The 25,451-nt window shown below is 39.8% G+C and overlaps 1 protein-coding gene across 3 annotated transcripts in view; it reads right to left on the reverse strand.

Annotated features, from left to right (window-relative positions):
• Window positions 1-25,451, reverse strand: part of KIAA0825 (KIAA0825 ortholog) — a 441,670-nt gene that overhangs the window by 184,963 nt on the left and 231,256 nt on the right. Inside the window, exons 18-21 of one of the 3 annotated variants that reach the window (XM_055564898.1) lie at window positions 21,760-21,919; window positions 17,782-17,940; window positions 15,869-15,963; window positions 3,270-3,985 (exon numbers count right to left, since the gene is read on the reverse strand). In XM_055564898.1, the coding sequence (XP_055420873.1) occupies window positions 3,811-3,985; window positions 15,869-15,963; window positions 17,782-17,940; window positions 21,760-21,919 (589 nt within the window). In that variant the 3' untranslated portion in view covers window positions 3,270-3,810. Of the gene's footprint in view, window positions 1-3,269; window positions 3,986-15,868; window positions 15,964-17,781; window positions 17,941-21,759; window positions 21,920-25,451 lie in introns of those variants that run through there. The other 2 variants (XM_055564899.1, XM_055564900.1) reach the window with 2 other exon arrangements.

Raw genomic sequence — 25,451 nt, forward strand, 5'->3', positions numbered from 1 at the left:
AGTCACACATTTAATCCACATTCTTGGAGTTGTTATGAACAAGCATCTATCACCGACATGCACGTCCTTTTGCTAAAACCAAATGTCAGTCCTAAATTCCCTGTTAGATTATTTGCTAAGTGAGAGAAAGTAAGGACTTAATTAGGAAACAATTCCACTTAGTTTCTTCCCCAGAAACTCCTTGGGGGTCTAGAGATGTGGCTTGAGTCCATCTTGGATCAGCCAGTTCAGGGTAATAACCATGAACAAGTAGACCAGAAGCATCACTACCTCTCCCGGTCATTCCTGCCACTGTCAGGCAATTTTTATGGTTTAGAGAGAAACAGGTACCGAAGAACAGACTGTCCAGCTCCAGAACAAGCTGCAAGCACACTGAGAGATTAAGAGCAACACCAAAAAATAAATAAATAAATAAGAGCAACACCAATCAGGGGCACCTCTCCTACTTGACCAAGGCCAGTGTTAAACTAGCACATCTCATCTGAAGAGTTGTCCATCACTCACCAGGAGTGCCCTCACCAAAGTACATCCCATCCAAGCCGAATAACTATAAGGCCAATAGAATTTTAGTGACATACTACAGGGCCATTTGATCTATGAATTACACTGGCCCCAGCAATTGCTTACACATGCCTGCAAACTTCAGGGTCAGATGAGACCAAGGATTCAAAAAAAAAAAAAGAATCTGTAACTCCTTCAATATTCCCCAGTTATGGGCCAAAGTATGGGCTTCCCTGGTGGCTCATTGGTAAAGAATCTGCTTGCCAATTCAAGAGCCGCGGTTTTGATCCCTGGTAGAGAAGATCCCCTGGAGAAGGGAATGGCTGCCCACTCTAGTATTCTTCCCTGGGAAATCCCACAGAGGAGCCTGGCAGGCCCCAGTTTATGGGATTGCAAAGAGTTGGACACGACTTAGCAACTGAGCAGGTACATGTGGGCCAAAGTAAGACAGGTGTCCCCCTTCTCCCCTACCACCCCTTCCTCTCTATTCAGCCTCTGATTTCATCCTGAGCAGTCTAACATTGATTCGCTGTGCTTATATGTTACAAATGGAAGTGATTCAAAAGGGAAAAATTCAGTGAAGAGACTGATTACTCTAGCCAAAATACGCAGGATGACCACTGCTCATCTTGGGTCCCTGGCTGACTCAGGTTCAATCATCACCATGCAGCTCAAGTATCACCATATCCTGGGTGGATTTCCTGACGGCTTCTGCATTCAGTGGAGTGAGCACTCCCTTCCTCTGACACCTTCCACTGCACCTGCATGAACCTCTGTTGTACCCATAGCCACTGATTTTTCAAGTCTGTCTCCTCTACTAGATTCTGAGTTCCTTGACAACTGGGGCTGTGTCTGGCTTATTTCTTTATCTGCTGTGCCTAGTGACTATTTGACGGATGGATAAATGAACAAACAGGCACAGGTCCATCTATTTCCTCAAAGTCTTGCTAGACAGAATAATGAAATAGAAGAGTTCTTATAATCAACACAGTGGTTTTTGTGGGTTATGTAATTCTTTACTTTCATCTGCTGGCAAGTATATTCTCTGTATAATAAAATAACAAGAGCCCAAACTGCCATTTATACAAAGTTATCTATTTACAGGGAGTCCTAACTCTTTAAGTCCTTTACAGGTCTGACTAGCTGAAATGGACAAGTGGATATTCATCTCTAGCTCAGGCTGAGCCAAATGAACAAATTTGGCAAAGACATAATTCTGATGAAAAGAATTTTCTTGGCAAGTGAGACAGGCAAACAACAAGATTTTAACCAGCTTACTGACTTCTTTACAAATCTGCTCAGCCCAGACCAATTCTTTTGTACCCTAGGACTCTGACTATTAATAGATTTTAATTCATTAACCTAGAATTGTCAATTATTTGACAATAAGAGATCCACCAGCTTCCAGGTTGGTTGTTAAATCCCACATGTCTTTGTGACTCAGAAAACTTTTTTTAACAGAAAACTGGAATATTTTAATCTATTATTTTTTCTAAATTGTAGCATTTAGACATCTTTTAAAATTCCTGGTAATTTTTTTTTCTTTTAAAATTCTATTCAGAATGATGACTTAATGATCAAAGGATATTTTAAGGTTTAAATGAGAATGAAAGAGGACAGATTTTTTACCTCGAGTGTGTGGCACTATGTAAAATGAGGGTGAACAAGCAATCAGTTAACTTTAACTTACACAACATTTGTATTGTGTGACTTCTAATGAGCATATATTTAATTGAAAACAGTTTAGTAAAATGTTCAATAAATGAGTTAACAAAGTCTCTTTTTCCTGGTGATCCTCAGTAAGGTCTAAAAACAAAAGGAAAAACCATTCTGAAACCGTAAATTCAGACTGGAAGCCAAAAGGCATGAGCTGCACAGTCCTACGCTTCCATACTGCGTGCTTTATTGGACGTGTGTCAAGTGGGAGCTCGAGATGTCCACTGTCCGAGTGTTGACAAGAATATCCGGGGAGACGGCTGACTGAAAACATTGGCAACCATCACAACGTATCACATACTGAACATCAACAAGTTTAACTGTTTGTAAATGCCGGAGGATTTCTGAGAATGACAGAACTGGAGAGGGCTTTGATGGCGGGCCTGAGCTGGTTTTCGAAGGACAGACTTGGAGGATGACGGTCAAGGGAAGCAGAGGGGATAAGCCTGGGCAAAAGTGTAGCTGTCCTTAACATGAGATGTGCTTGGCTTCTGAACAGACGTCCTTGTCCTCCAACCACATGGGTCACCTCGCCTGGAGCCTCCACTCCATCAGTGACCAGAGGTGAACCTTAGTCCTGGTCAGGAAGTGATGAGTCTCTGTCTCTGAGGGCAGATGTCACATCAGTTTCATCATGGATGCTGATACCTTGGACACAGACCCCATGGCTAGATCCTGATTTCTGAGTAACTCAAAATCCACAGCTGAACACAGGACCTGGTGCACAGCAGGTTGTTAATGTTCACTGAATTAATGTCAAATATTGGCCTTTTTGGGCCACGCCTTCCCTGCCGTTGGCCCATGAACAGTCAGACATCAACTTTCTGAGCTCATCCTTTGCTTGAATCCAGACCATGTATCACACAGCCAGCAACTAATAAACAGTGCTCTGGACGGCTCTTATCTCATCATGGCTTTTTCTCCTTGGCCCTCCCTTCCTCTACTTCGCAATTATCCGCATGCTTGTCTGGGCTGTGTTTTACAATTTTAACCTGGCCCCTTACAGCCTACTCTGGTCTGCCCAAAGAGGACCAAATAATAGCTAAAAACAAGAACAATTTATATTCATAGGACATTTCCTATGTTTCGGGGTTTGTACTAAATACTTGCTAGAGGTTAACCTTTCGGTTTGCCCACTCAGTAAGAAAAGTGCTGCTAAGATCTCACTTATACAAACAAGAAAAAGAGGCTTAGATAAAGTGGCAGAGGAAGATTTTGAACCACGGGATGTCATGCAATGATTAAAGGCACAGCGGGCTCTGTTATAAAGGAGGCATTTGGTAAGTGGGAGGACTGGATGACGGAAGCCTTGACTTCGGGGCTTAGAGGAGTTTCAGGCAATGTGAAGCCAATGTAAATTTGAAGTAGATGAGTAGCAGAAAAAAAAAAGATGTTGAAAAATTTTTTATTTCACTCTACTTCTTATCCCTTTGAATATCTGGTAATTTGTAAAACAAGTTTGCCTGTATCTTTTTATTCTACCTTCTGTCTGTGTGCATTAGAAGTAACCTACACACTCATGACAATATAACATGGAAAAGGGAAACAAAGCAAGGATCTCAAGCAACGGAGCAATGGCTAAACTGTGCTGCATTAATTTGATATAATGCTAGCAACCCTATGAATTGTAGCCCACCAGGCTCTCCAAGCAAGAATACTGGAGTGGGTAGCTATTCCTGTCTCCAGGGCATCTTCCTGATCCAGGGATCGAAACCAGATCTCCTGCATTGCAGGCAGTCTCTTTACTGTCTGAGCCACCAGGGAAGCCCTGTTAAAAATAAAAATCAATGAATGACAAAAATAGTTTTGTGAAGAATTTAGAACCTATAACTTTAGATGGATTCCTTCCTCATTGTGGCTGGAAAAAGGAAGTGTGTTGTGTACATAGAAAAAGGACTTGGAAAAATGAAGGACTGTATCTGGGTGGTGAACTTAGATTATAAACATACTATTTCTGTATTTTAAAATGTTAATGTTGTTTTCAATTGTTTTTAATAACAAAGGAAAAGTTTAAGAAAAAAACATATTAATGCAGCAGACATAAATGGATAAGAAGTGAAGGCAGGACATCTAAGGATCAAGAGATGAGGGCACTGGATTTTGAGCAGAGGAGCATTAACAGAAAAAAGCAGTGACTCTAAGAAATGTTCAGAGGGAAAACTCGGGGGCACATGGTGTGTAACGGGATGCAGATGAAAGGAGATGGAAATTTTGCAAAGTAATTCAAGGTTTCTAAGCTGAGGACAGGAAAAAAAAAGTTAGTTCTATGAATAGAAATCACCCAACTCTAAAGAGGAATTTACCTGATGAAGATAATTATGATGTTAGGACTTCCTTATGGTATGAGAGTTACTACATTAAAATATCCTTACGGTGAAAAAACCGAGTGTATGTGATCTGGAATCTTACTGAACAATTAGAACTGGAGCTACAGATGAATTAGTGCCATAGAATTAGAGGTTCATATTGGTGGACCTACTCCATTCTGATGACATGTCATTTAGCTAGTGAAAGTCGCTCAGTCGTGTCCCTTTGTGACCCCTTGGACTATACAGTCTGTGGAATTCTCCAGGCCAGATTATTGGAGTGGGTAGCCTTTCCCTTCTCCAGGGGATATTCCCAACCCAGGGATCGAACCCAGGTCTACCGCATTGCAGGCGGATTCTTTACCAGCTGAGCCACAAGGGAAGCCCATTATTTAGCTAACACAATAAAAAAAGAAAAAGAATTTGGATGTTTTTATCTAGATGCTCTCACCTCCCTTTATTGTATTATACCTTGCCTTTACATTTTGGTATTATTTGTGCAGCCCCTGAAGGTATCTGATCTTGGGACCTAAGGTAATCCCTTAAAGTCACTGAACTGAATGATTTAATTACCAAAAAAAGAGGTGGGAAGGATACAGAGAGTTGGAGAATGAGGAGACAAGGTCTAAGAAGCCTCTACCAGTATCTGAGGAAGAGTAAGTCAGAACACCTGTCTTTACAGGAATTCCAAAAAGGGATATAGAATGTAACTGGGGATGGGAGCCAAGAGAATAATCAATAACAGGAAAAAAAAATCTTTGAATCTGAAGGAGATCACAATATTGAAGGTGCTATGAAAAACCAAAGATTCACACACTGACACAATCTCATTTCAGAATGACCAGCGGTAGCTGGTAAGGAGGAGTTACTTAATAACAGCAAGAAAGCATCGACACGACAGGGATATGAGAAGGAGAAGAACTGATTAGCCATCAGATTTCTGATAGGCAGTATAAAATACAGAAGGATATCGTTTCTTTATAAAGTCAAACATAGCCATACCATACAATCCAGCACTCCCATGCTTAGGTATTGTCCAAGTGAGAAAAAAAAAAAACTATATTCGTGCAAAACCTGTACATGAAAGGTTACAGAGGCTTTATTCAAATCACCAAACACTGGAAACAACCCAAAGGTCCTTTAACAGGTAAGCTGATCAACAGACAGTGCGACCTTCAGGCAATGGACTGTTATTCCAGAGGAAGAACAAGTGAGCCCAAGAATCTCAAACGCATGATGCCGAGAAGCCAGACTGAAAAGGTGATGTACTGTATAAATCTCTTACACTGACAAGCTTGAAAGGAAAAAAAACAAAAACAAAAACAAACTATAGGTCGGGAAGTTCCCCTGGAGAAGGAAATGGCAACCCACTCCAGTACTCTTGCCTGGAAAATCCCATGGACAGAGGAGCCCAGTAGGCTTCAGCTCATGGGGTCGCAAAGAGTCGGACACGACTGAGCGACTTCACTTCACTTCACTATAGAGACCAGAGCAGATCAGTGGTTACCGGGGACTGGGATGGGGGAGGAACTGAAATTGGAAGGGGTCAGCACAAGGGAATTTTTTGAGAAATGGGATTTTCTGTATTTTGATTGTGCTATTAAATAACTTCATGCATTTGTCAAAACTCAGAATTGTACACCAAAAAGAGCGAACTTTATTCTTTATGTAAAATTTTTAAAATAAAAAACAAAACAAACTGATTTTAAAATACAGGCTCTGTTATATCACATAAAGGTGAGCAGTAGAAGAACTAAAGTGAAAACTTTATTAGCAGAGCTTGAAGGGAAGAGGAAGAGGTAGTATAAGTTAAATCCTCTATTGCAAGGAGCCCATACATATTAATTTTAAGCTGATAGATTAAAAAAATTAGTGGTGTAAACTGTCACTTAGATTTATTAATCAAAAACAAAATCAGAAATGGTTCAAATGGCTGCAAGTACAGTGGAACCTGTGTGACTGAGGAGCTGGGGAGAGGACCTTTCAAATTTTATGTCTTAACTTCCTGGACCATTTGAAATCACATACGTGCATTGCTTATAGTTTATTACAAAATAAATTTCAAACTTATATTAATCCAAATATTGTGGGTGCAAAAACATCTTGATTTAATTTTTTCACCAGATCTTGTATTATGGAAAAATAAAATTCAGAGTTACACCCCTAAGATACTTAAAGGTGAGATTTTCATTTACAGTATAAGAAAGCACTATTGGTATCCTAACTAATTTTACATACAACACGTTACAAACATATTATAATAATGTTAATATAGTGATATAAAATATTATATAAAGTGAACAATTCTATTAGCTGTTCAGATTTGTTCTTATACTAATTATGTTTAATAGAGATCTAAATTTCTCTCATAATTATGTCATAATAAACATATCTTCAAAGAGACAATTTCCTCTCTTCATGTTGATATAGCAACAAAATAGACAGAGATATTCAGCGATAACCAATAAGCCCGAAAGCAGTCAATGTTCTTTTCATCTATGGCCAAACTGAATCAATGGGCCTATGACAGCTACTCCTGGTAGAAACTATGCTGAAACTTTTTTGCAGGAAAACATCACAGAGGCTTTGGGGTCTGAACAGAACTTGACAGGGGAGAGATTTAAAGAATAGTTATTGAAAAAAGAATTTACTCCATTCAAGCAAGTTTTTAATAGCTTTTGATCCGTTGCAAGAACCCCAAAGTGCCAGTATGTGAATGCATAATTAGGTAGGAGAAAATTCATTACAAAGTGAATTTTGGTTCAACTTGACAAGCAAAAAATTCTCCCATGGCTGCTTTTGAGAAAATTATTATACCTTCCTTTCATCAAAATGTTGCCAATTCTGCATTTCTGTCAATAGCATTTAACGTATTTATTTAGGTTGTCTGTTTTCTACCTCGTTGAAGTAATAGAGAGCTTTATTTAAATCTCATCCTTCTTCACTTACATAATACACACACACACAACCTCTTCACACGTAACAGAATCACTCTTGGCATCCCCACTGTGGAAGCCATGGAAATGCACCACTCTCGCCTCCTGCTGCAGTCAGCACGGGAAGTGAGGGCCCTCGCGGTCACTTCTCTGCATCTCCTGTGGCATTTGTGCTCAGGCCATGCTTTTCCCAAGTGGGTCTCAATCATGTCTGAGCACAGTGGATCTATACTACCAGCCCATTCCCGCAGGACATGGGGCTCTTCCACTGTGCGACTTAAGCTCAAGGAGTCCTCCTTGGCCTTGTCAACGCTTTCCGAGAACCAGTCTGTTACCTGAGGCTCTTCGCACCTAATCTTCCCCCCTGCCCTCCCTCCTTTCACAGGTATCAGATCAGCAACTGGGTTTTCTCCTCTTTATACTCCATGTGCGTTTTTTCTGTTAAACCTCATGGACCTCTAATCCCTGCTTGGAGGATTTGAACTGACACACTCAGTTTGAAGAAATGATAAGCATGGCACCTTTCTATAAATACCTAGGCCACACTGTCTTCAAAGAGAAAGTATCAGAGCTATTTTTACGAATATTAGGAATAGACTGAGCTGGGCCCCCAAGCTTCCTTGGGAATGTCTTTTATATCAGTGATATATAATCTCCTCAATCTCTAGCAGTAGTCTCTAATCTGGTCCTCCTCCTTTTAAATTATCCTACCCTTCCACCACATTTATTATTAATGTCCTAAAGTAGCTTTCTGTTTCCTATCATTCCTTTACTTACGGGCTTTGATGATTCCTTCAAGTCCAGGATTGGTTCAAGTCCAAATTTCTCGGACCTCAGACCCTCTACAACCTAAATGCAGTCAACTTACTTCTCAAGTTTTAATGAGAAGAGGGCTTTCTTCCTCCAAGGCTAGAGACAAGAAGCAAAGGATTGGAGATAACATAAACAAAACCAAAGTTTAGGAAGAAAAGCTAGGAGGTTCATTTCAGGTTATTTTATTTTTCCTGGTAAATAGGTGATGGCAGGGCAGTTGCTGAGAGGGATATAAGGGTTGAAGAGGGGAGATAAGTATTGTGATAACCAAAGTGGAAATTCCGAATGAACTAAAAATATTGTGGACTAGCACTCAAGGACACCCTTCAGCATTTGAAGGAGTAACATAAGCAAGGGCTTCCCTGATAGCTCAGTTAGTAAAGGATCTGCCTGCAATGCAGGAGACCCAGGTTTGATTCCTGGGTCAGGAAGATCTGCTAGAGAAGAGATAGGCTACCCACTCCAGTATTCTTGGGCTTCCCTTGTGGCTCAGCTAGTAAAGAATCCACCTGCAGTGTGGGAGACCTGGGTTCAATCCCTGGGTAAGGAAGATCCCCTGGAGAAGGGAAAGACTACCCACTTTCATTCTGGCCTGGAGAATTCCATGGACATAAGCAAAACTCTAGAAAATTAATACAAGTGGTTAAGAACGTGGAGCATGAGCCAGAATCTGAACACCATCGCCTGGAGCTCATAGCTGTGCGCCTTAGATTCCTTATCAGGATAATAAGGGTAACATAGTACCTCCTTTATAAGGTTATAATTAAATGTCTATGGAATTGGCAAGTGTCTTCTGTTTTCTGTCTTCACTGTCACCAGTACTTATACAGTGAATATAGAAGTAATAAAAAAAAAAACACATTTTTGACCTACAGGTACAAACCTGCAGTTATGAGACTAGTGTACCTCGTGGTGATTACAGTTAATACTACTCTATCATACACTTGAAAGTTGCTGAGTAGATCTGACATGTTCTCACCACAAAAAAGAAATGGTAACTATGTGAGGTGACAGAGGTGTTAGTTAGCACTGTGATGGTAGCCATTCTGCAATATAAGTATACCAAATCAACACCCTGTACACCTTATTAAACTTGCACAGTACTACATGTCAGCAACATCTCAATAAAGCTAGAAGAAACTGACCAGGAATACAGTGCAGTATTGTAGATAAAGTACCAGATACAGAATCAGAAGCCTTCATTTTGCCTTCCAGATGCTAGCTCATGTCTGTGATCTTGGGCACATCGTTTTGGACCCTCACAAGTACCTATCTCTCATTACCTAGTTGTAATGAGGATCAAAGGGGAAGATGTCTGTGAAAGTACTATATACATATACAAGTTCAGTTCAGTTTAATTCAGTTCAGTCGCTCAGGAAACAATGCACATTGAAGGGTTTGTTTGATTCATATACCAAAGCCCTAAGCCCTGAAAATGCCGAGGATCAGAACGTTAAATTTCGGTATTGCAAAGACACTGTAGACAATCTCTGTCCAAAAAACATGCTGCTTCGGGAATTAAAAATGGAAGGGAAGCCTGCTCCTGTTAGGGAAGATGGTGATGGTAGGTAGACTCAGAGTTTGAGGTATTTGAGTGGAGGTGGGAAAGAAAGGGTTTTCCAGGGAATGAGAGCTTGGGGAAAAAAAAAGACCACATAGGAATGCCATGGCATGCAATGGATGTAATGGCTCAGAGGTGTATATTCGTAAAATCAGCTTCCTCTTTCCCTTAAACCCACCTCTCCATAACCGGGCAGCCGGCTGCTGCGTCAGGAATTTACTGCTGTGAGCAGCCATAAACAGTGTGCTAACGGCGGATCCGCCTGAGAACACGCATTGGAGAGCGCAGCGTGTGCTGGTCAAGGCCAGAGACAGCATTTCCTACCCTCTACACACCACAGGGCACGTACAGATAATCCAACACAGCTGAGAAGCACGTCGACAATTATTATTAGTAAAAGCAAGAAATCAACTCCACAGATCTGTGGTTCTTTTAAAACGTGTTTTCTCATCTCTCTCTCCTCTCAGATGTACGGTTATCGTCCACCTGGAAAGGCCTCTCAGTGATAGCCAGAAATCTGCTACCACCACCCCTTCTGCTGTCTCTGCCATCACATTTAATTGTGTTTGCTCAACTCGAAGCCAAACTCATATGCAGTATATTTAGATGGTTAAAATAGCAGAGCGTTCCACTGTCTTCACGGGTTATTTTCGACACCACAATTCTTGCGAATTAGTTTGGAATAAATAAGGTAAAGAGAAAAGAAGCGACATAAATTTGTTCCAGTGGCAAAGAAAACAATATCAAAATGGCAATCTGGAGATTCGCCACGAAGGAAGGAATATAGAGTGTTCCTTTTGGTGAGCTCTCCTGCAAATGCAATCACCATCTCATTCGACAGTCTGGATTTATTTTAAAGTGGGTGAGAAAGAAAGCAGGAAAGTAATAGTAAAAAACTGTGAAAAGCACCTTGATTATTTCAAAAGATCAATGTACAGTCACTGTACTTAGTCTTATATGGCATTAAAGGTAAAGGTGTAGAACTGATATATATGTTGATTTTCTTAACCTCTAAGGAGGCTTTATTTTCCACAATGGCAAACCTTCTAAGTTGAAAAACATATATCATCATACATATTCAGGATCTCTTTTCTGAGGTCTCAGCTACTACCTATTTCTTTAAATGCCTTGAAAATCACAAATTTACAAAGGTTTGGTTGGATATTTTTCTCAGCTAACTCCATCTTACATTTTTCAACATGACTATCATTTAACAGATACAGACCCTACCACCCCAAAATTAAAAGACTTCTGAATCTGAATCGTGGCGTAAAGAACAGACTTTGTTGCTAAAGAGGTTATGGCTTGAATTGGATCAATTAATTAAAGAAAGACCAATGTTCTGTGCTTTTAATTTGAGCTGAACTTCACATAAAAAAAACAGGCATTTTAAACAGACAAAGTTTAATTAACCTGCTTTTCATCCAAATGAATGAATATGCACATAGATAACTTTTTACTTGAGATTTTGCAGGATACACTTCGTATTCCAACATGCCTATTGATCAAACACCACCTTTAGAGAATACCTACTCTGTATTCATCTGTCAAGGGCTGACTTTTTCTCTGCATTCTTATTCCTCATTTGCTCGTTAATTAATTCAACAGATATTACTCAGAGCCTGCTATGTGCCCAAGGGCTATTCTAGGCCCTGAAGACACAGTTGGAGTTAAGACAGCCAAGGCCCTATTCTCATGGATTTTACTTTCCACTCCAGAGGCAGGGGTAGGGGGATGTGGGGGTGAGCAGAGTTAAGTGACAATAAACAGAAACTATGATTTCAGATGGTGATAACTCAACTGAGAAACCACAGTAACACAGACTTGGAGGATCACTTTAGACAAGTGATAAGCCAAGACCTCTCTGAGGAGGTAACACGTGCCCAGATAGACAAGATGGCACCAGCCATGGAAGTTGCTGAGAGAATTACAAGTACCAAGACCCTAAAACAGCGAAGAGTTTGGAGAATCCAAAGGGCAGGAAAGGCAATGAACTTCGAACATCAGGAATTGGAGAGACCTGTTTTGAGATGAGGGCTGAGGGTGAGCAGAAGGCCATTCCTGGACAAGGACTCAAGCAGCCAGCCACTTCAAGATATTTTCTGATGCTGGAGTCAGCAGAGTCCGCTTGTGGAACACAGGTCAGTGTTGTCTCAGATACACGTATTATCGGCACCACCGTATCTCCTCTTTCATGTACCTGAACCATCCCTCCGGGGCTCATCCCTTGAGTCTTTAGCCCCTACGAGCCTCACCTGGTCCTAGGCCCTCCTCCTTGCTCGCGTTTTCACTGTGTCTCACAGACCTGTGGGCATGCTGCCTGCCCTCTGACCTGACACTTGTTCTGACCCTCATGATTGGTCTATACCTGGAGTTTACATAACCTCCATGGACATAACTTCAGGTATAACCTGTCTGGACCACCACCCACCTCCAACTCCCTACTTATCCCAAATGACCTTCACTGGTGCCTGGCCAGACACCAACACCGCTTTGTGCCAAGGCTACTACTTCTCTAAGTATGTATTGTCTTTTCAACTTTCAAAACCAATGCACATCTTCCTTTAACATTCTCTTGACTGTGCAGACAGTGGCTGACTTTATTTTTGGGGGCTCCAAAATCACTGCAGATGGCGACTGCAGCCATGATATTAAAAGACACTTACTCCTTGGAAGGAAAGTTATGACCAAACTAGACAGTATATTAAAAAGAAGAGACATTACTTTGCCAACAAAGGTCCATCTAGTCAAGGCTATAATTTTTCCAGTAGTCATGTATGGATGTGAGAGTTGGACTGTAAAGAAAGCCGAGTGCTGAAGAATTGATGCTTGTGAACTGTGGTGTTGGAGAAGACTCTTGAGAGTCCTTTGGACTGCAAGGAGATCCAACCAGTCCATCCTAAAGGAGATCAGTCCTGGGTGTTCACTGGAAGGACTGATGTTGAAGCTGAAACTCTGGCCACCTGATGCGAAGAGCTGACTCATTTGAAAAGACCCTGATGCTGGGAGGGATTGGGGGCAGGAGGAGAAGGGGACGACAGAGGATGAGATGGCTGGATGGCATCACTGACTCGATGTACATGAGTTTGAGTGAACTCCGGGAGTTGGTGATGGACAGGGAGGCCTGGCGTGCTGTGGTCCATGGGGTCGCAGAGTCAGACAGGACTGAGCGACCGAACTGAACTGACTGAAAGATGAGAAAATCCACAGTCGAATAGTTGAGATCACTTTCCTAAGGTCAGCTCACAACAGCTCTGGCCCAAGAAGCCAGGAATCCTGTTTTCCCAACTCCATCCTGCTCTGGAGGTGAGGGAGGTCTCGTCTACTCGGGGTAATCAAATCTTGCGAGAATAAGTCCATGGACGGTCTGCTTATGATGTTGAATTTGAAGGCCAGGCACAAAGGAATTTAGGAGGTAAACAGAAAGGATTCCCTCCTCCTCGACTTTTTTCAAGCTTGTGGATTTGAGTTCCATTTCTTTGTAAGATTAAGTCCCCAGACAACATTTGCAGCACCATGTATGAACTCAACCACAGTGCAGGGATGGGTTAGTATAAATTTATTACCAATTAAAGAGAGAAAAACAAAAAGAAGTAACTGACTGTTTAGTAACTCTGGGGGAGAAAAAACCAGCATATTCAGCTAAGTTGCTCTAGGTTTTTATCTTTGGCTCTGCCTACCAGCAAAGATCATAGGTGTAGGTACAAAGTATCAGTTTTTGGATGTAGGATAGTATCTATAATCCTCATTTTTGAAGTTCAGTACTCTGTGATCTCATTTTCAAATATGTAATTTCAAATAACCACGTTGTAAAAAATTCAATGCCCTATTTGTTTTTTAAATTGGCATTTCAGATAAATCCAAACAAGAATCTCTCAGAGAAAATAATGGGAAAACAATCTTCCTTACGAATTCAATATTAATCAGGTCTCATAAATAACATTCTTAAAATAAATGGGAAAGTGCTAAAAGAGATTAAAAACTCTCAGATGTCTTTCATTCTTCTAAGGCAGCTCAATTATATTCATTGTATTCATTGTAGCTTGTGGTATGTGGTACCTTAAAATAGAATGCCTTTCATACCATTTTTATAAGACTCTAAGAAACAGAATCTAGCTGTTCCCGTTCAAAATTCATGACCCTTTTCCAAGAGAACTGTTTTGACCTGTTAGTACTTCTGGCTAAACTTGTGAGATTTCTTTTTCTCCACTCATTCCTGTACATAATATCTCAGGGAAATAGAGTTTAATAGCTATCAGCCTAATGGAGGTATACCTAAATTTGTTAAACAAAAATAATATGCAATGTGGGGTAAAACACAAATTCACTGAAAAGTGAATATTATATAGAGCAAATATAGTAAGTTTTGAAGGATGTGTTGCCCTTACAGCACCATTTAGTGGATTGGCAGCAGGCAATTCACAACTGCAAAACTTAATAAACTACAATACGGCTAAATCTACATAAACTCAAAACTTCCCAAGTATCAGGGGGAAAATGACTTATCTTTCCTAGTTTGTTTCCAGATAGCCAGTTAATACTGTGGGGCTTCCCTGGTGGCTCAGTGGTAAAGAATCTACCTGCCAATGCAGGAGACATGGATTTGATCCCTGGGTCAGGAAGATCCCCTGGAGAAGGAAATGGCAACCCACTCCAGTATTCTTGCCTGGGAAATCCCATGGACAGAGGAGCCTGGCGGGCTACAGTCCACAGGGCTCCAAAAGAGTCAGGCACAACTTAGCAACTAAATAATAGCAAACATGTAGCCATAGATTCAACAGAAGACCTGGTCTCTCCTCCCACCTCTCCAAGCAACTCTGAGACAAGACAGGAGCGCCTGTGAGGACGCGTGCATGAATAGCAAACACTTTGAACTATACCCTGGCCCTTAGCACCTTGCCTGCCACGTGGAAAGCTTGCTGAGAGAAAACGCTGTTCTCGATGGGGAAGTTTCTGGATTGCTCAACTTTGTTCATGATTGGTGGGTGAGCTTCACTCAGGGGTGAAATATTAGGAATACCACAGTGACCACACACTTTACAGGTTTGTTTTTGTTTTGTTTTTTTTTTGGCAACAAAGCTGCCTTTTTTTTAAAAAAAAAAAAAGAAACCTCCATCTGGGAAATACCAGAATCTCTCTCTCAAGATATTTTCTTATATGCACCCAGATTTCTCAAGGATGAATTGACAATTCTACTATGTCACTGTCTCTATTTGTCTTTTATGAAAAATGATGCTTTATATTATTTCAAAATGATAAAATATATTATACATCATGAAGACATATAGAAGTATAAATAAACATAACAGCTGAAGAATAAAAGCAACCACACATACATATTTTATGTAAAGATGTGATAGTTGATAGAGAAAAACAAGCTTAAAACTTACACTACTGTTTTCACTGAAAACCTTGAAGGTGTGGGGAAAAACATATTTATCTAAAACATAAAGAAACATGTATACCTTTGTGCAAAATAAATTACATGTATAGACTCCTCAGCTGAACTAGCATTATCGTTTCATTGCGTGGTCCTGGGGTGCACGTGCACGTCTGTGTGCGTGTCTGTGTGTAAAGTCATGTGCAACAGAGACTATAGCAAGGCCGTGCCAAAACGCCCGCCTGCAAAGCAAAAAACTCAATCTTGACAGTTTTACTTATGTTTCCTCTGATTAGACCAGCTGATTTGGCTTGGCATTCTGTATGCATTCATTAAATGGCTGTAAACAAAGGCATAGTATTATAATGAATTATAATGACATTCAAGTCAATAACTTTGGGTGTTTACAATGCTGAACTATTACATATACAACATCAGAAATATTGAAAGTTCAGACTAAAATCAACCAATTTCATCTCAGAAAAAGATGTTTCTGCCTTTTGCAAATGCTTACTCTAGAAAAACAGCATTCGGAAACTACACTTCAGATAATTTCAAATATGTGTGTATCTACACACACTCACATACACCCTATGTAAAAAAGACATATATCCTCGTACCCCAGACACATCCCCCAAGTCCCCAGTCCTATTACCTGTTTTTGAGCAGTACACTGAAGGTCATCTTATCCAGTCCCAGATAATTTGGCAGCAAGTTTGACCAATTCCAGTTCCATTTGGTGATGGCTGACTGTTGATAAATGAGAAGACGCTATTGTTAGTTATTAATCAGAGTTAATATGACCAGTAAATTAAAGCTCCAGCTGTGATAGACTAACTAAGAAGGAGGGGGGTACAGAACAAGGACTTAGACAGATAACATCAATCATGTCCTCAGAAGAAGGTTTTTATTCCAATAAGACAGCAATTAATTTATAAATCCATTTAGTGATGCAGTCATTATTTATAAAAATATAAATCAATTTCTTCAGTCCTTATATTCTTCCAACTGCTAATGGAATTTGTCCAACAAGTTTCTCCGAAAGTGTGACTCTTTGTATTGTAAAGCAAAATAACTGGCAACTTTTCCATGTGTCAATTTATAAGTTTCTTTTAGCTCCCAGAAGTTTGATTTAAAAAAAAAAGATGGAAGTATTGATACTATGGCTCAAATTATAAGACACAGCTTAATTAGAGAGTGATATTAATGTTTTCAGTTAAGAAAATGCTTTAAAGGGGAAATTATAAGGACCTGTAAGTGTAAATAACATAATTCTCTTTTTTCTCATTTAATAGATAATTTCACAATAGAGTAAGGAGAAAAATTACTGTGAAAGATAATCTCATAATTCAGAACTGAATACAACATGCCATTTATTTAAATGAAGTGAGGATAATTTAACAGCTACAATGATTATTTATGGTTGGAGGCATCTAATGTACAACACAGGAAGGCAGCTAATAAACTCAAACTTATGCAATATATTTGGTTTTTAAGTATTATGGATGCTTATTCCTCTTAAAACTAAATAGTTTTGATAATATGAGTCCAGGCTAGTGTTTAAAATCCAATGAGAACTATGCCCTGTCACCTGCTGATTAATGGAGCACTACACTCCTGTCATAGAGCAGGAGAATTCTGCCCCGGGTTGTCAGCATTTGAAGGTCTTATTCTACTACAGTATTGATGAATGTAGACAAGGGCTGTAACAGGCATGGTAAAAATATTATCTGCATCCCGAATTAGGCCCTTGTTTTAATTCTTATTTTCGTCAGAGCTCTAGGTCAAGCAATCCTTCTCTTCCGCCCTGCTAGCTCCAATAGTCTGTCAGGAGGTTACTGGGGAAAAGACACCAGGAGAATGAACAAAGCAAAAACAACTTTAGGTTTCAAGTACTTTGGCATGAAGATGATCTTTTGCATGTAACTATGAAATATGCAGCTTAAACGATAGCATACTCTGACATTAAAAAATATGTGGTGTTTATCACATGGACTTCATTCCACATATCCTGACTTTAAGATCATTAACAAATTTATTTTAAATTCGGGAATGTGTTTAGGGTTATGAAACAGCTAACTGACCTCATGCCACTTAAAATAGGAGCTCAGTGCTCTATTTATGATCACTTTTAAAGTATCTTTTAATTTACCTGATAAATGAGATAAATCTATAAAGATTGCAAGGTATTTTGCGAGTTGTGTATATCGAGGGAGGGTGGAAGCGGCCATGGAGAGGAAGATTCTAAGGAAAGCTGGATTTCTCAAGCCTCTCATAGACACAGTCGAACAGATGTTCCCTCCTCTGCCCACGGTGAACTGACCGGGTCAAAAGTCAAATTTTACAGACCGAAAAGATGAATCAGTTTGACAAATAGAAAAGAAGATAAAATAACTTTTCCAAAGTCAATTTGCACAGACCATGCAAACAAGAACAACGCCTTTTGCGTGCTAATCAAAAAAGATTTTGAGTAAATATTCAAACACAAAGCATTTTTTTTTCTTACTTGTGTAAAACAAAAAAAAGGCACACAGTTTTAATGAAATTTACTATTTAATTTCCACATACCTGATCAAGCATGCTTTTACTGAACTCTTTGTACACATGGAAAGGGTTAAAAGCAGAGGGCTGATCTTCCACACTCCTCAAGGTCGTCTTTAAAGGTTGGATGGGTAATGGCTTTTCCTCTGAACCATTCATAGAAAACAGCTGTTCTTTTAAATATACCTTCAAGGGGAAAAAAAAAAAATTACAAGTTGTGATGGTAGGAAGCACATATTCTCTTTAAAAATAAACTGGTCAATATCCAAATCTATGCTTCCAGCACATTTGCTAGATTAGAGTATTACTTGCCCCGAGACAGATTACATTTTCAGAAGAAACAGCAGAGTACATACCAATCAGGATTGTAACAAACCCATCAAGAACAGGTTCACTTAATACATAGGAAAGATCAGAAAACTGTTTAACAAATTCTCACATAATGAATGTATGCTTGATTGTACCAGAATCTTTTTCATCGGCATTGTCTTGTCATTACTTCACATGTTAACGTGTCTGGGTTACCAAAACTTAACTCAGGAGCTTGACTATGCACAGTACAAGATTGCTCATCCATTCATCAAGCATAGTTGCTACCTACTCCATGCTCAGCAGAGTGCTAAGTACTCTGAGAGTTCACTGCAAGCAGTCTCCCTCTATGTAGAATGAATTATAATGTAAGCTCCTCAACTCTGGTTTCATGCTGTGGACTGAAAATTATCAAGGTTCAATAGAAGCTCCAAATATGTAATCTTAATTTTATCCTCCAGTGACAGCTTGGGCCAAAAAAAGTCTATTGTATTATACTTTATTTTCCATCCACAAATAAAAAGGTGAATAACCCTAATCTGAATTATAAGACTCCTCCTGGAAAATGATAAATTTAAAGGACTAAAAGTTTCCCACAAACTACCAAATACTTACTGTTAATAGACAAGTCATTTAATAAATCATATAACAGAAATGTCCTTGTGATTTTTAGTGTGTCGCAATATAAAGTTTTCTTCAAGCTTAGGGGCAGGACTTGGGTTCAGAGAGTCAGAAGTGAAAACAACTTCAGAGGTCATCTTGACAACCGTTGCTGCTCAAAGTCCTGTGTGTAGGTCAGTCAAATAAACCCTACCTAGGAGCCTGTTAGAAAAGCAGAATCTCAGGCCCCACCACGTCAGAATCAGCCTGTTCACAAGCCTCCCTCATCTGTGCTCGTGACCAGCATCTTCAACTACCATTTGGACTTTTATGCTCCGACACCTTACCTTTACCTCAAAGATAAATGCTTAAAAACTCACCTCCTCTCAAAACTTCCCTCTCAATGGCACCTCTCTGCTGGGTTAAGCCTCTGACCTTGCCTGCTTCTGGTTGCTTTTAGCAAAAATGTGAAGAGTTGCTGTCTTCTTATTTACTTGAAACAAGTGCATTAACTTAGGTTTTTAATTTGACCATACATAATTTGGATTCAGGGGCTTCCCTGACAGCTCAGCTTCCACTCACCCAGGCCTGTACCTGTATACGCTCTGTATTTACACTGCTTTCGAATACTATTTAGTAGCACCCCCGAAAGTGCTAAAGACAGGATGCCACTCATCAAATGCACAAACCTCACGGTGCAATTTACCTACAGTATAACGATGCTTCACATAAAAGCAGCCCTAAGTGTTATGCTAGTCACTCAGTCACTTTGTGTTATTTGTGTTTCCTGCCTGCACTGTTTAAGCAGTCAGGCTGAGGCCTCCCTACTTTGATTCTATCCTCAACTCACATTATGCCTCTTACCTCTCAGCCCTGCATCTCACTCAGCAAAATAAACCATCAAATACTGAGCCTGCTTTCCCAGCTGATAGACCTTGCCATAACGCATGGTTATGTCAGTCATGTCCAACTCTGTGCAGCCCCTTTGAACTGCAGCCCGCCAGGCTCCTCTGTCCATGAGATTCTCCAGGCAAGAGTACTAGAGTGGGTTGTCATGCCCTCCTCTAAGGGATCTTCCTGACCCAGGGATCGAACCCTGGTCTCCTGCATTGCAGACAGATTCTTTATCACTGAACCACTAGGGAAGCCCCAACGGTAAGTATATTCAGTTGGAAAGAAAGAAAAACCTTAACTTGGAATTTAATTGATTAAGATGTGGCGATGCCCCCGCAGAGTCTTAGGTACGTCAGATCTCATTACGTATCTGCTCAGAAGCACTTCCTCAGACTTCCACGAGGAGAAAACGGCCTTTCGATTTCCTGAATACAACAAGTGGCTGACGGCCAATGAATACCTAACTTAATTTTTGTTGATTTTGCTTACGGGTGATTTCCTAATCTTTTGTCTTCTTAGAACTTTGAAAAAGAGAAGTATCCTATCAGGGGGAATTTAAACCTGCGATCGCGGTGTTCAGAACTATCGTAACTCAACCTTACTAAGGCTCTGAGGGTACTGTGACTAAAACATCTATTCCTCTGTAACCACCACAGTTACTTTGGCCAAACTAGGTGACCAATGAAGACCATGACATCATGCCCATGAAGACCGTGACTTCGCAATGGAGGTCTTTCAGTTCACCAGACTTCCTGCTTTCCCCAAAGGGAACCCTCAGACAAGCTGTGAGAGCTCCTCAGCAAGAGTGAACAGGTGGAGTTCCTGTGTTACCAATCCTTCCTTAGCTCCAGTTCCTCCAGAAGCAGGACCGTTTCTCACAGCTACAAAGGCCTCCTTCTCAGGTGAACATTGATCACCTTGTTACGTCACCTGTTTGAGGTTGATTACCTCTCTGAAGGCCAGAAAACAAGATTTACTTGAAGTAACTTTCAAATAGATCATAGTAAGGAGAACATTTATGTAGCTGAGTCATAAAATGCTGTGGTAGAGTTTAATTCACTCTTTGGAAATGTATGTTTTTTTAAGGCCTACCTCAATGAGATAAAATGCTATATCTTAACATTATTCATATTACACAATTTTTATTATGCCAAAAATGCATTCAGTGTTTGCAGACATAAACACAATTCTACTTCACGTTAGATGTCACATTTGAATCCAGATTGAGCTTGTGCTTAGTTGCTCAGTCGTGTCCGACTCTTTGTGACCCCATGGATTGTAGCCTGCCAGGCTCCCCTGTCCAAGGGGATTCTCCAGGCCAGAATACTGGAGTGGGTCAGCCAAACCCGCCTCCAGGGGATTTTCCCAACCCAGGGATCGAACCCAGGTCTCCCAGGTTGCAAGGCAGATTCTTTACCATCTGAGCCACCAGGGAATCCCATGAATACTAGAGTGGGTAGCCTATCCCTTCTCCAGGGATCTTCCCATCCCAGGAATCGAACTGGGGTCTCCTGCATTGCAGGTGGATTCTTTACCAGCTCAGGGAAGCCCCTGAACCCAGATTATGTATGGTCACATTAAAAACCTAAATTAGCAAACTTGTTTCAAGTAAATAACGTCAACTCTTCACATTTTTGCTAAAAACAACCAAAAGCAGGGAAGGTCAGAGGCTTAACCCAGCAGAGAGGTGAATAAGCATGACATTTGTTCTAATCAGCTTCCCTGCTTAGCTTAATCTAGTTGCTCCTGAATGTGGTTTGATAATCTTCCGAAGTTTCTCATTAAGTCTAAGAAATCTTCAGCTTCACCAACACAAACATGATGTCTGCAGGAGAAGAGCTAAAAATCTGTCTTCAGAAAATTCTTCATCTCACAAATACCAGATTTTAACATCAACTTGATGGTCACAAATACACAATTCCCAAACTACACCTCTCATCTCTACCATTTCGAACTGAGTTGAGTTTATGAGCCGTGTTATTGTTTAAACCATATAAATAAAACCTACAATGTTTCCGTGAAGCCTCTGCTGTACAAATGCAGAACAGCCCGGGCTGAATAGATTCTATTAATAATGCAATATTGAGTTTGGTATTGACTTTAAGAAGTATTATCACCTCCTTGACTAACCCTTAGCTGCCAGCAGACGCTGCCTCAGGCCAGTACACACCTAATTGCTCGGTAAAAAGGCCGTTTCCCTACCTCATTGAGCCGCATGATGTGATAAATTTGCCTCAGGTATTCGCTGCCACCTGGTTTGTGGCAGATATCCAGGACCATCATGTTTATTTTCTGCTCAGTCAGTTCAAGAGCGATATCTCCTTCTTCTAAGGCTGTGCTTTTCTCTATTGTCATAAATGCACTAAATACAAAGAAAGCGTATTAAGTATCAGTGTAAGGAATTGTAAAGATGGAAAATAATCAAAGAGATTGAGTGTGGAGTGTTTGATGTAAATCTCATATGCAAAGCACCCATAAAGACTTTGCTCAAATAGGTATACCTTCCCCAAACGGCGGGCGGCTCCCATAAACAGCGCCTTAGAACTAAGCACCTGAAAGCATTTTAAAAAATTGAACCGTTTTTTTAAAATATTTCTTTATTGCATTTATACTCCAATCTATAAAACATTTTCCCATTACCGCAATTGTTGAATTGCTATAATCGTGGGATGAAAACAAAACATTTCTTTTTAAGAAATAATTTGTATTTTCTCTTTGAGGATAAGGAGTATCTTTGATTCCAGAAATAGCTTTGGTATTCTGTCTTTTGTAGCCTTCTCTTTACACCTGTCTTAGACACATTAAAGACTAATTAAAGTGTCAAAAGGGGGAGCCTATTATGCTAAATATAGGCTGGGTGCTTCCTGGAGGAATGCTTACCACTGGGTATTTTAAATTGGCCTTTTGACACTTGTTGCCTTTTAAAAATACACGCCCTCCCTCCAGTTTCTTTCAGGTAACAGATAGTTAGCAAAAGTCACTACTCTGCTTATCCTTCCAGGAAAAGGCTCTCCTGTAAGCACAGCAGGAATGTGCAAGTCATATGTGTAAAACGTTTCTTTTATAAGAATTCATAGGCTTATTTTTTATTTTAAACATTATTCACATTGTAGTAATGGATGACTTTTTTTTTAATTCTCACACTATACCAGTGCAAAATAAATCATGATACTCAACTTACATCATATATGTTTTACACTAATTTTCTTATTACAAGTGCTATTAGGATCATGTTAGGCTTTGCAGTCTAAGTATTCTTAAGATTTAAAAGCATGGGTTTCCACTGTTTCCCAGACTAAATGAAATTTACTGTGGTGTAATCAGCTATATACTGCAGTTCATTACTGAGATTTTGCCATGATTATAAAATTAGTTCTGCTAAGAGTCAGTGCCGCTGACCTGAAGACTGAACCAAATAATACCCAGCTGCTGGACATTAACTTTTATATTGCTTCCACATGTAGCCTCAAAACATCCTTCTTAAAAAAAAAAAAAAAGTTTATGATCCTATAAGCCTTGCTAAAAAAAATGAAACCAAATCCTACTCTTAAAGATATCCATTAGGTAGAGTAAATCTTTAAACGAGCAAACAAACAGAAAAGACTTTTGTGCAATAATAGAAGTTTGTAAATATCATTTTTGAAACTGCATACAGGCTGCAAGCAGAATTTCTTGTCGGGTTTTGTAGAGGCTGACATTGAAAAAGTTGAGGCCCTCTGACAAAGGAGTGTCTCCGTGTCAGCCCCTGAATTGTATCCTTTCCTGTCCATCACTGTGCAGGTGAAGCAAATGATTGGATTCAGTCAATGCGATGATTAATGAGTTCCTCTCTGGATTTGGGACTGCCTATCAATCATGTCATTAGGGAGAATGTGCCCTGAAAGAGGCAGACCTTAGCCAAGGAATAACTGCATTAATCTTAATCTGTATATGCACCCAGCCAGCCAAGTCAGGGTCACCATGATGAAAAACAATAATCTTCAACTCGACAAATTACTTTGCAAAGACAGACATTTCTTTACTTTTTTTGGCCTGTGTGTTCTCCAGAATCTAAGTTGACTGTTTACAGCTCGAGTGTTACTACAAAGTGAAGGTTATTTTAATGAATAGTAACGCTTTCAGGCAGCATGCAAGACAAGCACTGCTTACAGCTGCCGCCTTTCCACTGCAGTTATGCTCACAATTTCCATAAAATCAAAGTTAAATCTGGGTGCAAGAAAGCAATCTGGCTAAATGATATCGTGTGGATCCAAGATAATCTTCATGAGGAATTAAGATTTCAGTTATCGTAACAGAAGAACTATTTTAGTTTAAGTGCTTATATCCGCTTGTGAAAAAGTAGTGAAGGTGTTTAGTCACTCAGTCCTGTCCAACTCTGCAACACCATGGACGGCAGCCCAGCAGGCTCCTCTGTCCATGGAGTTCTCCAGGCAAGTGTACTGGAGTGGGTAGCCATTCCCTTCTTCAGAGGATCTTCTCCACCCAGGGATCAAACCCAGGTCTCCCACATTGTGGGCAGATTCTTTACCAGCTGAGCCACCAGGGAAGCCCTACGAATACTGGAGTAGGTTACCATTCTCTTCTCCAGAGGATCTTCCCAATTCGTAGATTGAACCCAGATCTCCCACATTTCAGGCAGATTTTTTACCATCTGAGCCACCATTTTCAAAAAATATTACAGTAAGGTCAAGGCAACCCTCCACCTGTATACAGACATCATGGTTTAAAATACATCTTCCTCATGGTATAGATCTATGAACTAAATGATTGTCTATCTGTGAGAAATGAGTAGAGATGGAAGTTCATGTGTATATCAGAAAATCAACTTAAAGGCAAAGTTGGGATGAAGCGTTTCTATAGCACCCAAACCCATAAGTGATTACCTAAAGTCTGTTAATAAGTCAAATTTAATTCTTTTTCAAATAAATGAAATAACTTTTAAATCTGGATTTTTTTTACATTGCAATTATTTGAGAAATCGAGAAAGATATAGCACTGTGCTAATTACAAGCTACATAAAGTGTATTCAGAATTTTTGAGGGCTGTAAAACATTTTTTAAAAGTTAATAAAAATTATTTTTGATGCAAGTTGCAACATAAAACTAATCAGCCAAATATTGGCTAGACAATTCCCTACTGTAGAAAATATCAGATGTGTTGGTGCTATTTATAAAACACTTAGACTAAAATCAACTTTTAAGGAAAAAAATTTCACTTCTGGATTTCTGTATGTAGCTCAAGGTATATTAGAGACATTACTTTCCACTGATCTTATTGATAGTCTCCTAATTCAGCAGTATCATACATTTAACTTTATCATCAAATCCACTATTTTTACTCTGCTTCTCTTCTCTCCCTTCTACACCCACTGCCATGGATTATGACACGTGGCCTTAATCTTTTAGTCTTTGCATTAAAGCCTACAAATTGGTATCCAATGCAAATGTAAAGATTAAGGTCACTGTCAACGGTACTAAGCATTTTCCTGACTGCTATTCTTAATCCTACACACAGGATGCCCCACAAGTAAATTTTTAAAAGTCAGCATGAAAAGACCAGGAAAATGATTTCTTACATTTCTTACATTATTTACACTACTTACATGATTACTTACAGTAATTTCGATTAATATGAAGTCTCACAGATTAACATAAACTAGTAAAGAGCATTTGTCATCACACTACTAAACAGTGCAGCTTATTTTAATAGTTTATAAATAACAAATGCTTACTGGGTCTAAGCTTGATGCTAAGAACTTCATGACTGTTGTTTAACCTTTCAAAACAACTCTACCAGCTTTGTACATGAGCGCTCAGTCGCTCAGTTGCGTCCGACTCTTTGCAATCCAATGGACTGTAGCCCTCCAGGCTCCTCTGTCCATAGGATTCTCCTGG

Source organism: Bubalus kerabau, chromosome 1 (assembly GCF_029407905.1).
Source record: "Bubalus kerabau isolate K-KA32 ecotype Philippines breed swamp buffalo chromosome 1, PCC_UOA_SB_1v2, whole genome shotgun sequence".
Taxonomy (NCBI): Eukaryota; Metazoa; Chordata; class Mammalia; order Artiodactyla; family Bovidae; genus Bubalus; species Bubalus kerabau.